Below are 13959 nucleotides of genomic sequence, written 5' to 3' on the forward strand. Positions count from 1 at the left end.
TCATTATTGTTTAATTAGTCCCCCTAATTTTTTACTACTAATATACATCTTGGCCCACCCATGGTCACATGACTCACGAGTTGAAATCAACCACCTTCAATCATTAAAATTGTTGGAATTGACTTATGTAAATAATTAATTTTATGGTGGTTGTTCATTTAATTTCATGAGAATTAAATAGTGTGATATTTCATTGTCTCATAAATCAATTTTTGGTGATTGAGAAATGATGTATTAATATAATTGGTATAAGTACTACAAATGAAAATTAAACACTTTGAAAACACAAGAAATTCTGCATTACCATAGCACGCTCAGTTCTCAACCTTCTGTCAAGTTCGCCAGAGCTCGTTCGATTTTCGGTGCTGATATCATAGAGATGTAAGTTGTTTTATCTTTGGGGACTTTGCACCAATACCGTGAGCACTAGTTGGGGGGGCGTAAATTGTCTTGCGGAAAGAGGTCTCTTCGACTCGTGTACCACATTTTCAACAATCGCAAGAAAAGGTAAAAAGTTTATGTATTTACATGCTAATATCCGTTAGAATAAAAATAGATTTCAAAATAAGAGATTGTAAATGAATTATATATTTCGGATATTTTAACAAAGATGAATGCTAATTATGTTACATATTTTACATAAAGATGTTTAATGGTGAAGTTGTTCACATGATCGATTAATATTTTATGAAATTACTCCATATCTTTATATATATAAAAAGCAAAGTAAATGTCAATAAATTTAATTTGAAGGGTAATTTTGGAATTGGAAAAAAATCCACAATCTAGCTAAAACTGCCGATTTTTTTTTTTTTGCACCATTAAAACTACCGAATTGGTTGGTTAATTACTTTTATTGTAGGAGTTGTTTAAAATTTTAATTAATTCCCATTTATCTCATTTTGAATATAAAATATATTTTTGTCATTTTCATATAATTATATTTTGGATAAAATGTCTAATATACATCTTAAATAAAATATCATGAAAGGACCCTTAATTTAATATATGCTATGAAAAAAATGAAATTAAAATGAGCAACTTATAGTAAATGAAAGTTTTAACATATTAAACTATTTATATTATTTTTCTATAAACTAGAAACTATATTTTAAACTTCAATAATTTTCTATATTTTTTTGTAATTCTAATATTTTAATTTTTCAAATTATGTATTCCTATCTATTTTATAGTATTTAAAGTTATTAATACGATTTCCTCAAAAAAAAGTTATTAATTAGGACATTATGTAATTTATCTTAAAATGGTATAGTATCATATTATATATATATATATATATATATATATATATATATATATGTATGTATGTATATAAAGAAGTGTGTGGAAATAAATTTAATTGGAGGGATAAAAGTTAAATTAAAAAAAATGAGGAGTTAAAAAAAATTCAAATTCAATATATTCACTTCATGTAAAGATAGAAAAAATGATGTCAGCGGATGCCTAAGGGAAACAACTGTTGAATTTATTTGTTGTTGAATATATTATTTAAATAATTTATTTCTTTCTTTTCTTATTATATATATATATATATATATATATGTATGTATTTTCATTTTCAAGTAATTATATGTAACATAAAATAATACGTGATCAAAGCTCATTAATTGACCTTGAATTTGATATATAATACGTGAAAATATATTTAAAATAAATGAATTATGATAATTTAAAGTTGTAATACATAAATTATGTATAAAGTGTAATGATCTACGATATTTATGAATTGAATTCGTTATGATAATTTAAATTTTCAACATATTATTTGAATGAAATAACTTTTTATTTTTTATGTTTTATATATAAATATATATTACTTGATTTGACTATTAATTATAATTTTGAATATGAAAGTAGTTGTTAATTTGATTTATTATATCATTAGTAACTTATTATATATGTGATACTATATCTTATATAAACAAATGTTATATTTTTGCATAAATTACATTGATTATATTAAAATATTAGATCAATTTGCAAATAATAAATTTGTTATTAAAATTAAATTTTTTTAGGTTATACTAATAATTACTCTATACGCCCACAAAAACAGTCTATTTCTGTCATTTAAGGACGTCCATAAAAATTAGTTTCATTATAGTTTTGAAAAGTTTGCATCACATGATGGATTTGATGAATCTTTTTCTTCACTCACAATATAATTAATTATCATTATTTACACTACTTTTTAAGTATGATCCTTTATTCATTCACAATACACTAACTATTTTTATTAAAATTTGTATCATCTCTTTCAAGGACTATTTTTTATGGACGTAAAAAATGTAAAACACTATTAAATATATACATAATTTATGCGATTCTAATATCACAATCCCCGCGCATAGCACGGGAGATACACTAGTAAATATATAAACCAAAATAATAATGCTAACGTGAATTGAACTAGAGAGGTCACGTCAGATAAGTAGAATAATATTCCTCTTTCAATGCAAAGGACATTTTTTTACGCAAAGGATTTTGCTTTGGATGTGTCAAGATTTGAATCTTTTTTTTTTCTTTCTTGTTTTGGATGTGCATGTAACTGATCTGCATGGAATTGTACCATTTCTATTAATAGAAACTCTTTTCTTGCATAGATTTTTGTTTCTTTTTTTTTTTTTTTGTTAGGATTTACATGTATGCGTTTAAATTGCAAATTTAAGTAATTTGTTAATTTGAACTTTGAAGTCTTTTGTGGAGTAGCATGTTTGCTTCTTTACTTTATTTTTTTTTGGATGTTTGGTTTGGTTAAATCTATTGGTAATAACCAATAGTGTCATTGTTTTTTATTTTACCTGGGAGAGAAAAAGCAATGGAGTTTGAAAATGCAATTATTTTGTATACAAAGTAATTGTATTTTCATGGTTCAAGTAATCGTTTACATATATTCGATTGTAGTTTTTGAAAGATATTATGGACTAGATTAGGATATATTTGATATATTCTAATACTAAGGAAGAGAAGACAATTTAGAATTGTCTTCTTCCTTATAAATAAGGGGCTTGGCCTTACAAATGAGAAGATACGAAAACATTAGCTTAGAGCTTTTGGTTTGCAAACACTAAGAGAGCACTATAGTTTCAATCGGAGATTTCCTAGCTGTCGACGATTGAATCGTGCACTTGGAATCGTTCCTGCATCGAATCGACATACACGTGGATACCTTAGTAGTGGATTCACGGCAAGAATCGAGACGCACACTTACCACACAACGAGTAAGTTATTCTTTTCGTTGTGTGTTTATCTCTACACGTGATACATTTGTAAATCTAGATCTAATCCTTGAATGTATATTCCGCTGCGTATCATTAGATGATGTCAAGGATAACCAACAGTGGTATCAGAGCCCGGGGCTCGATTTACAACTGCTATTATGTTCTAATTGTTTATGGGTTGAGAATATTTGATTTTAGAAATGGTTTCTAAAATGAATCTGAAATTTTTGAAATCTGTTTTGACTTTCGAATTGGAAATTGAAATCAAAAGTTTTGGAATTGGGATTTTGTTTGCTGGGTAACATTCGAACCTTTGCTGGCTCACTACGACTGTCATCAACCGCCGCCGATGCAGAGAGCGTGGGTGACAGACGAGTTGGCGGCAGGTGGTCGGGGCTCGCCGGTGTGCCGCGCCCGATCGCTTTCCGCCGCCTACGTCGCGCTTCAGATCTGAGGTGCTGCTGCCCCTCTGTAATGATCCCGCTGACTCGGGCTTGGAGTCCGGTGGTGGGAGACGACGGCGTGGTGGCGTGTTGGTGGCGAGACGACGCAAGAAGCGTCACACCGGTGGTGGTCTCGCGCGGCGGACCTGCGCGCTCGCGGCGAGAGCGCCGCTGCTTCCTCCTCAGAAAACGCCTCCCCTCGACGCGGGCTTGAACTCCAGCGTGCTGACGACCAGCGGGCTTCGTCAGACGAGGCCGCGCGACGTCGTCGGCGTCGCGGATCTGGTGGCGGCGACGGGCTGACGAGAATTGGAAAGAGGCGGCTGCTGCTCCGAGCGAGATGACGGGAAGGAGAAAGAGGCGCTGCTGTTGCAGCTGCAAATCCCTTTTCTCCAACCCTAGCTGCTGAATTGGTTTTTGGGCCAAGGGTGTTTGGGCCCGGTCTGGGCCTGGGGCTGCTGGGCTGCGGTCTTTAGAGTATGGGCCTGCAGTTTTAAAAATAAATGGCCCTTTGGGCTGAAACTGTTTTAAAAAAAAAAAATCTTTTATTAATTTAGAATTAATAATTGAACCCCAATTTCAGAATTAATTTATTAATTGGATTAATAAATTTAAATTATTGTTATTAATTTTGAATTAATAATAATAGAAATAAATTTATATTAATTTAGAATTAATATAAATTGATTAACCCATATTCAATTAGAGAATAAAATATTAATTTGATTAATGATTTTATTCGTAGAGGTTTTATGTCTTTATGTGATAAGCATGCTATTTGATTTTATGCTTATTATTTAACTATAGTAGTTAAAGACCGCATTTATCTTGGGTAGGCGGCGCCCAATATGTGTGGTCCGCATTTTATATGCCTGGGTAGGCGGCACCCAGAAATTGTTTTGCTATTTAATATTGGATATTAAATATAAGCAATTGGTATCACATGCTAAATCCCCATTAAATATAAGTCTTTGTGTAAGCACAAATCGCGTCATCCATCATAATTGTTTGAGTACCTAACCTTTTTCGTCCAAGGGTATTTACATAAAATTGTATACTCTAAATCGACAAGGCCAAGACTCATTCATAGGTTGGCACCGTGTGATGGGGTTGACTTACTTAAATTATTTTGGAACGCAAAGCGACCAAGAATGATTTAAGGACGCAGATTAATTTGATTAATCAACCAAGAGTTGCAAAATTGTTGTTGCAATTGGCTTAGAGGCCTACTAAGTAATATTATTGTAGTCATCAGCAAAGCAGAGGCTGCATAATATTGACTTGGATCTTGGACCACTAAGATTTATATGGATTATAAATTCGTATTTTACGTTGGGGGCGTAAGATATGTTAAAATTAGTGGGAGCTAATCAATACGATAGCCCATTGTTTGATTAGTGATACAATGTGATCATAGTTTATTCTTTCTAATTTGTTTTTCTTTATTTATTGATCAGATAATATGTCGAATTTGTCACTGAAATGTTTGATAGAAACAAACAAGTTGACTGGGTCAAACTTCACGGATTGGCTCCGTTGCTTGCGTCTGGTCTTAAGGCTAGAGAAGATTGAGTATGTCTTGGACAACCCAATCACTGTCATTCCTGACAAGCAGTCTGCTGAGTATGCATCATTTGATGAAGCTGCTCACAAGAAGCATGTCGAGGATGCAACATCGGCACAATGTGTGATGTTGTCCTCTATGACTACGGAGTTACAGAGGCAACACGAATACATGTTCCCTTATGATATGCTGAAACACTTGAAGAGTCTGTATGCTTCAGAAGCTCAGACTATGGAGTATGAGATACTCCGAGATCTCTTTAAGTGTAAGCTTCATGATGGGGGTCAGGTTTCTGATCATGTACTGAAGATGATCGGGTTGATTGAGAGGTTGGCATCGATTGGAACGATGTTACCCGCTACTGTCTCTGTCAATCTGATTCTGCAGTCTTTGCCTGCCTCATTTGAAAACTTCATTGTGAACTTCAATATGAACGGCACGAAGGCAAGCCTGCCTGAGCTTCATAACATGTTGAAGACCTATGAGTCTTCCACCTCTAAAGGCAAATCTGTGCTCATGGTGAGCTCTACTGCCACGTCTTCCAAGCAGAAGAAAAAGCAGAAGAAGGCATTTGATGTTGGTTTCAAGCCTAAAGGTGGAGGGGCTCAGAAAAGGCCGAAGTTGCCAAAGGATGAATGCCTATTCTGTCATGAAAAGGGGCACTGGAAGAGAGACTGTCCGAAATACAAGGCACAAGGTGCATCGGGTATGAGCTCGGGTATGTTTGTCATTGAGATAAACATGTCTATTGATAATTCACAATCTTGGGTATTAGATACAGCTTGTGGCTCACACATTTGCAATAATGTGCAGGGCCTAAGTGAAACCAAGAAAGTGATGCCTGGGGAAGTCGATCTACGCGTGGGAAATGGAGCAAGAGTTGCTGCTGAACGCGTGGGGACTTATAGATTAGATCTTCCTTCGGGAAATAGACTTGTTTTAAGTAATTGTTACTTCGTTCCTTCTATTTCTAAGAATATTATTTTCATTCCGATGTTGGACATTGAAGGTTTTTCCTTCCATTTTGGAAACAGTCGATGCTCGTTTTCCCTTAATGGATTGTTTTATGGAAGTGCCTCTCTTTTGAATGGTTTATATTATCTTGAATGTGAAAGGAGTATTCTCAATGTACAAAACAAACGACCTAAGCTGAGTAATGCGAATAATACTACCTATCTTTGGCATTGTAGACTTGGTCATATCAATGAGAACAGGATAGCAAGATTGAGAAAGTTAGACTATCTCAAATCATTTGACCTTGAGTCATATGGTGCTTGTGAATCATGTCTCAAAGGTAAGATGACTAAGAAACATTTTTCTGGGAAGGGGTTACGAGCCAAAGACTTGCTAGAATTGATTCACACAGATGTGTGTGGACCGTTCCCAACAGAAGCAAGAGGTGGATATTCGTACTTCATAACTTTTACTGATGATTTTTCGAGGTATGGATATGTGTATCTCATGAAGCACAAATCTGAGGCCTTTGAGAAATTTAAGGAGTTTAAGTTAGAAGTCGAGAAACAACTTGGGAAAAGTATAAAGGCTCTTCGATCAGATCGAGGAGGAGAATACTTAAGCCATGAGTTTCTTGATTACTTAAAATCACATGGAATTCGGTCAGACTGGACTCCTCCGGGGACACCTCAAATGAACGGGGTATCCGAAAGGAGGAATCGAACTTTATTAGATATGGTTCGATCCATGATGAGTTTTGCAAGTCTCCCTTTATTCCTTTGGGGTCATGCCTTACAGACCGCTGTTTATATTCTGAATAGAGTTACTTCTAAATCAGTTGAGAAAACACCATATGAGTTATGGTGTGGCAAAAAGGCAAGTCTTAATCATATGCGGACCTGGGGATGTCCTGCTTTTGTTAAGAAAATGATGACTGATAAGTTGGAATCTAAAAGTGAGAAATGTTATTTTGTGGGATATCCTAAGGAAACAATTGGATATTATTTCTACGTTCCCGGTGATCACAAGGTGATTGTTTCCCGAAATGTGACGTTTCTTGAAGACACCTTTGTCTCTAAGGAACAAGGTCACAATACGATAGAACTTGAAGAAATTCAAGAATCGCAAAATAACATAGAGGATGAAAACTTGTCTAATGGTGTGGACAAGAATTCAGTGGGAGTATTTGATGATCTATTGGGAAGGGGAATATCTCTTAGAGAGACGCCTCAAGACAATGAGATGCATCAAAGACACGATGATACAATAGTTGTGTCACCACCACCTCAAGAAAATCTTGAGGATGTCCCTGAAAATTCCGAAATTGTTGAAACGTTCAACACAGAGGAACCTGCTCACATTCAGAATATACAACCCGAACAAACGCAAGAACAACTCCATAGGTCTCGTAGGAATCGTCGAGCACCTGAAAGACTTAATCTATTGGTTGAGAACCAAGATGATGGAGTTGATCCAGATGATGATGAACCTAAGACCTATACCGAAGCGGTGTCGGGCACCGACTCGGAGAAGTGGCTTGAAGCCTTAATTTCCGAAATGGACTCGATGTACTTCAATCTAGTCTGGGAACTAGTTGATTTGCCAGATGGGAAATATCCCATAGGCTGCAAATGGATCTTCAAAAAGAAGAGAGATGCAGATGGCATAGTACGAACCTACAAGGCTAGGTTGGTGGCAAAGGGTTATAGTCAACGCGAGGGCATTGATTATGACGAAACCTTTTCACCAGTTGCAAAGATCAAGTCCATTAGGATTTTACTTGCTATAGCTGCATATTATAACTTTGACATTTGGCAAATGGATGTCAAAACCGCGTTTCTCAATGGAGAACTTGAAGAGGAAGTCTATATGACTCAACCTGAAGGTTTTGTATCCAAAGAAAGGCCGAATGCAGTATGTAGGCTAAAGAAGTCCATTTATGGACTTAAGCAAGCTTTTAGGAGTTGGAATATTTGCTTTGACAGAGCTATCAAATCGTTTGATTTTGTCAGAAGCAAAGAGGATCCATGTGTTTATAGTAAACGCAAAGATGGGAACATTGTCTACCTTATCATATATGTTGATGACATTTTGATTATGGGTAGTGATCGTTCCATGATGCAATCCGTGAAAGATTGGTTGGCTAGCTCCTTCATGATGAAGGACCTAGGTGATGCTTCCTATATCCTTGGGATAAAGATCTATCGGGATAGACCTAATAGATTGTTGGGATTATCACAATCCACCGACATAGACAAATTGCTAAAGCGCTTCTCAATGGAAAATTCCAAGAAAGGATTTCTTCCTATGAGACATGGTATTATCTTGTCTAAGAAGGGTTGCCCTTCTAATGACCAAGAGATCGAATACATGAAAAGGATCCCATATGCTTCTGCTATAGGATCGATAATGTATGCCATGACATCTACTAGGCCAGATGTGGCATATGCGCTTAGCATGACAGGCAGATTTCAGCAAAATCCCGGTGAGGTACATTGGAGAACTGTCAAGACTATTCTAAAGTACCTTAGAAGGACTAAAGAATACTTCTTAGTCTATGGTGGACAGCCAAAGTTATCAGTTACTGGGTATACTGATGCTAGCTTCCAAACAGACCATGATGACTATAAGTCACAGTCTGGCTATGTCTTCATCCTCAATGGTGGAGCAGTTAGTTGGAATAGTTCCAAACAAAGCACTACTGCCGACTCCACCACCGAAGCCGAGTATATTGCTGCATCTGAAGCTGCAAAGGAGGCTGTGGCTCTGTTAGAATTCGTGAAAGAACTGGGTGTCATTCCAAGTACCAATTGTGCAATACCGTTGTATTGTGACAACACTGGTGCAGTTGCGCAAGCAAAGGAACCAAGACCCACGAATAGAAACAAGCACATTCCCCGAAGATATCATCTGATCAGAGAAATAATTGAAAGAGGCGATGTGAAATTAGAAAGAATACCCACTGATGATAACTTAGCCGATCCTTTCACCAAGCCGTTGTGTATAGCAAAACACAACAAACATTTTGAGAGCTTGGGTGTTAGACATGTTGGAAGTTAGCTTTAATTTAGTGGGAGTTTTGGTTTGAATGTCTTAGAAACAATTTGATTTGAGACATCCTTACCTGATCACATTTATATATGTTATTTGATTTCATGGGCTAGTGCATTTATTATAATATTTGGTTTTATTGTTTGACTTTATTCTTTTATTTGTTCCATTGAATTATCACTACTATTAATGATGTGAGACATTAATGGTTTGAGTGTAATTCTAAAAGATGCCCTAACCAATGGTCATCAAGAATGGGATATTGATGACATGCGATAGGTTAGCATGTGGTCTGCATCATATTCTTAGAGAATGTAGTTGATCTCACAACTACGAGTAATTTGATTCTCGTGATGGACACATGAATATTTTGGAGAATATTGGTATACCCTGCTATTAAATAATTTGTTCTAGTGTCTATGATTTAATAGTGTATGGAGTATGTAATAGTCCTTTGACTTGAGGTCAATACTCATTTTGTTTGTTGAGTGGTGTGCTTTGACCAAGTACAATGCTTGCACTCCATCAAAGGGGTAGATACGGCTTGTGTTGGGTACATCATGAGGCAAATGGAAATGGTAGTTGAGCCAAGAATAGGATTCATTCCTCGATTTGAATTTCGAGAGAACACTTCAAATTCTCTATATTATTTGACCGTTAGTCATTGGCCAATGCAAAGATATATTCAATTAGAATAATTGAATATGATCGGAAGGGTCATTTAATAAAGATGAGATAAAATGATTGAGCTATTGGGATAGACACATGGCAGATCCTAGGCTCAATCGAGTGGTTCGTGAATGAAGGGATATTACATAAACTTCATATAAAGGTTTGTTTACAGAATCCACGTAAACGTTCTTCATATATCGAGTTCGCTACACAACGCAGTCTAGGAGTTTTGTGTAGACTTTAATTTGATTATCGTCGATAATGGAGGCCTAAAGGGTCACACTTTATGTGTATTGTTGATTCGCTCAAGAGTGCAAAGTTAGTGCTTGGTGTTTAATCTAATGCTAGTCCAAGTGGGAGATTGAAAGATATTATGGACTAGATTAGGATATATTTGATATATTCTAATACTAAGGAAGAGAAGACAATTTAGAATTGTCTTCTTCCTTATAAATAAGGGGCTTGGCCTTACAAATGAGAAGATACGAAAACATTAGCTTAGAGCTTTTGGTTTGCAAACACTAAGAGAGCACTATAGTTTCAATCGGAGATTTCCTAGCTGTCGACGATTGAATCGTGCACTTGGAATCGTTCCTGTATCGAATCGACATACACGTGGATACCTTAGTAGTGGATTCACGGTAAGAATCGAGACGCACGCTTACCACACAACGAGTAAGTTATTCTTTTCGTTGTGTGTTTATCTCTACACGTGATACATTTGTAAATCTAGATCTAATCCTTGAATGTATATTCCGCTGCGTATCATTAGATGATGTCAAGGATAACCAACAGTTTTCACGTTAAATAAATTTTTTTATTTGACCTAAAATAAGATATTCTTGAAAACTCTTTCCTGCACCCTTGTGATTTTAATAAGTCCTTATTTCTTAGGCCCGTAATAAAAATGTAGGAGTATTTAAAATGAATGCATTTGGGAGGTTCATCATGGTAATTTTGTAACTAAGGTAACCAATTATGACGAGTTAAAATCAAATCATATTTTAAAAATTAGGTCTAGATAGTTGGTTGACCAATTCAAAATTAAAAAGTCACGATTTTTTTACACATAATTTGAAAGAGCACGAGTATGAATAGCATCAAATCAATGAGTAGAGTATCCAAAACTATAATATAGAAGTTCCAACTTCATTATAATTCCAAAAATCCAATAATATCAAGTCGAGCTCGAACAAGCCCCCAAAAATTCAATTAAGTTCAACTGACTCGAGCTTGAACGAGCTCTTATCGACTAAATGTCCCATTTTCTCGTCCTTCCTCCGCCCGCGGGCCCGCATCCCGAGGAAAAATCTAAAGAGAAGGCTGTCAAGAAGTTGGTGTGGGAGGAAGGAGATGATGAGGGCCTGCAGAGCATGAGGCCAATAAGGTATGCAGATTGGATCATTTTGGCCAATCCATCTCATGCTGGCCTTGCTGTATGTCTCTGCAGATGGAATGAATAGTGATGGTTTCTTTATAGAGGTCATTTTTGTTGCCACGAACATTGGGATCTGTCAATAACGATGTCGTGTTTCAGTCTCGTATTTTTATATCATTCGTGATTGTGTGTGCACTGTGACTTTGAATAGCCAAAAATCTTATTGGTTAATAATTAATGGGCTTAGATAAATATGTAGAGAGCAATAAATCTCCAAAATTTACTAACCTGGCACTGCACATTAATCCCATGTTGTTTATACTCCAAACTCATGCTTTTTGACAGCATCGCCACATATCTGAACATCAACATTTCAATTGTGTATGTCATCATTAACAAAACTAATTTTCAAAATGTAAACATAATTTTAATCTTGAAATTAAATGAAAAGAAGGTAATCATGGTTGGGTTTATATGCTCCTTCAAATAATTATATGGGATTTTAAATCACTTATAAACTGTAAAAATAAGTTTTAATAACTTTAAACTTAAAAAAAAAAAAGTTCTTTAATTTCAATTTAATTTTTCATAATTTTACAAATAATATTATATTATAAAAATATCCAATTACAATTTGTTATTTTCATGATATATCTTTCTAATATTATCATTCTTCGATTTTCTCTTATTAACTTTGATTTTCTCTGTTTCTAAATTCTAATTGAACCTTTTCTTTATATAGTTTATAAGTTCAATTATTCAAAAATTTTGATAACTTATAAGCTCTTAATATATTACTATATCTTATAATTTGTTAACACATTTTATAAATGATTGTAGCCTATAAGCTCTTTGAAATAAACTTATCTAGACACTCGCTTAGTTGACTGTTCAAAAGTTTGACTTCATGACTATATTTTTCCCATATATAATTTCATTTTAATACAAAGTTCTTAAACATTGGAAGAAAATACAAATTAGAACATTACTTATAACTAATTAACTTTCAAATTAAGCAGCTTCCTTACCTTTTTTTTTTCTTCTTTAAGAATTACAAGAGGTATATATTATAAATCAAATAAGTCACTTGGATGCAGTCGGGACCTCTACACCATATATGTGAGAAATCTCTAACGCACACAGGTGGAACCACTACTCATACAAATGTATTAAAATTATATCGAATGTAATTAGCGGAATTGAGTCCAATACATCTTACAAAAAAGAGTTTTTGGATGTCTCAACTTTGCCAATTGAGATAAGTCTCATTGGCAAATCAGTTTCCTTATTTAAATCTTTATTCTTTAAAGGGGTTATTGCCAGAAAATACATATACTTTGTCAATTTTTTGGTTTATAACATGACCTTATAGTATATTGTGAGATGAAAAGAAAATTAAAAATATTTAACGTATTAAACTTTGATAATATTATACTAAACTAATTATAAGGTTATGTTATAATTGAGAATAAACTGAAACTTGGTGTATTTTCTGGTCAGACTATAAAGTCATGTTATAATTGCAATTAAATTGAAAATTGATGCATTTTTTGGCCAAATTATAAGGTCATGTTATAAACCAGAAAATTGACAAAGTATATGTATTTTCTGGCAATAACCCCTTCTTTAAACATCTATTAATTGACTATTAATTACAAGTTTACAACAAGCTCATGACTCGTGTTAGTTACCTAATTAGGGGAGTGAGGTTCAATTCCAACTAGGATATATTACCAACATCTTTTAAATTAAGCAATCGAAAATTATTTTACCAATATTTTTTTAAGTCGGAAATTTACAAATTTTATGAGACCATCGACGACGACACATGCAATGCAACTTACGCTTTCGTGGCGGCGTAAACCGTGAAAAGCGGGTACGACGGAACGTAAGCGGAAGAGCCGGAGCCGATGTTCACGACGGCGCCTCTCCCCCTCCCCAGCATCTCCGCCACCGCCGCCCTCGCAACCCACGTCGCCGCCGCGGCGTTCACTCCGACCACGCTCTCCATCAGGCCGTCCTCCACCTCGTGCATGAATCTCGCGTACGGATAGGCCATCCCGGCGTTGTTGATCAAAATCCCCAAATCCAAACCCTTGATCTCCCGCGCCACAGCCCGCGCGATCTCCTCCCCGGCTCGGCAGCCGGCGGCGAAGTCGATCGCGACGGTTTTCACCTCGATCCCGCCGTGTTTCCGCCGGATCTCTCGCGACGTCGCCTCCAGCGTCGAAGGGTTGAGGTCGATCAGCACGAGGTTGAGGCCTCTCGCCGCGATCTCGAAAGCTAGGGCTCTCCCGATGCCCTGGGTTGAGCCGGTGATGGCGGCCCAGGAGCCGTACGATCTCAGATCTTTTTCCGGCCGGATGAACGCGGCCCATAGCGATACGAGGATTTTTAGTAGGAATTTTGAGAGATTGATGAAGCCGAAGCAGGCGGCGGTGAGTATGAAAAGGGCTTGAATCTCCATTAGCGGAGAATCTAGAGATGGATGCAGATGCAGTGTCGAGTAATACTAATACAGGTGAATATTCAATGCTCAAATTTTTAAAAAAACGGGTGGGTGAATATTCAATGCAAGTCGATAAGGATTTCATTTTAGTCCCTCTAATCTTGACAATATACATTTTGGCCAATCCATGTATTAAGATTTAAGAT

General features: G+C 35.8%; 1 protein-coding gene across 1 annotated transcript; it reads right to left on the minus strand.

Annotated features, from left to right (window-relative positions):
- Positions 1 to 10996: 10996 nt before the first annotated feature.
- Positions 10997 to 13838, minus strand: LOC131025372 (very-long-chain 3-oxoacyl-CoA reductase 1-like). Its single transcript, XM_057955106.1, has 3 exons — positions 13149 to 13838; positions 11593 to 11662; positions 10997 to 11437 (listed from the first exon to the last, which is right to left on the minus strand). The coding sequence occupies exons 1-3, from the start codon at positions 13769 to 13771 to the stop codon at positions 11135 to 11137; spliced, it is 996 nt and encodes a 331-aa protein (XP_057811089.1). The 5' UTR covers positions 13772 to 13838; the 3' UTR covers positions 10997 to 11134.
- Between the last annotated feature and the right edge of the window lie 121 nt (positions 13839 to 13959).

Source organism: Salvia miltiorrhiza, chromosome 5, assembly GCF_028751815.1.
Source record: "Salvia miltiorrhiza cultivar Shanhuang (shh) chromosome 5, IMPLAD_Smil_shh, whole genome shotgun sequence".
NCBI classification, from domain to species: Eukaryota; Viridiplantae; Streptophyta; class Magnoliopsida; order Lamiales; family Lamiaceae; genus Salvia; species Salvia miltiorrhiza.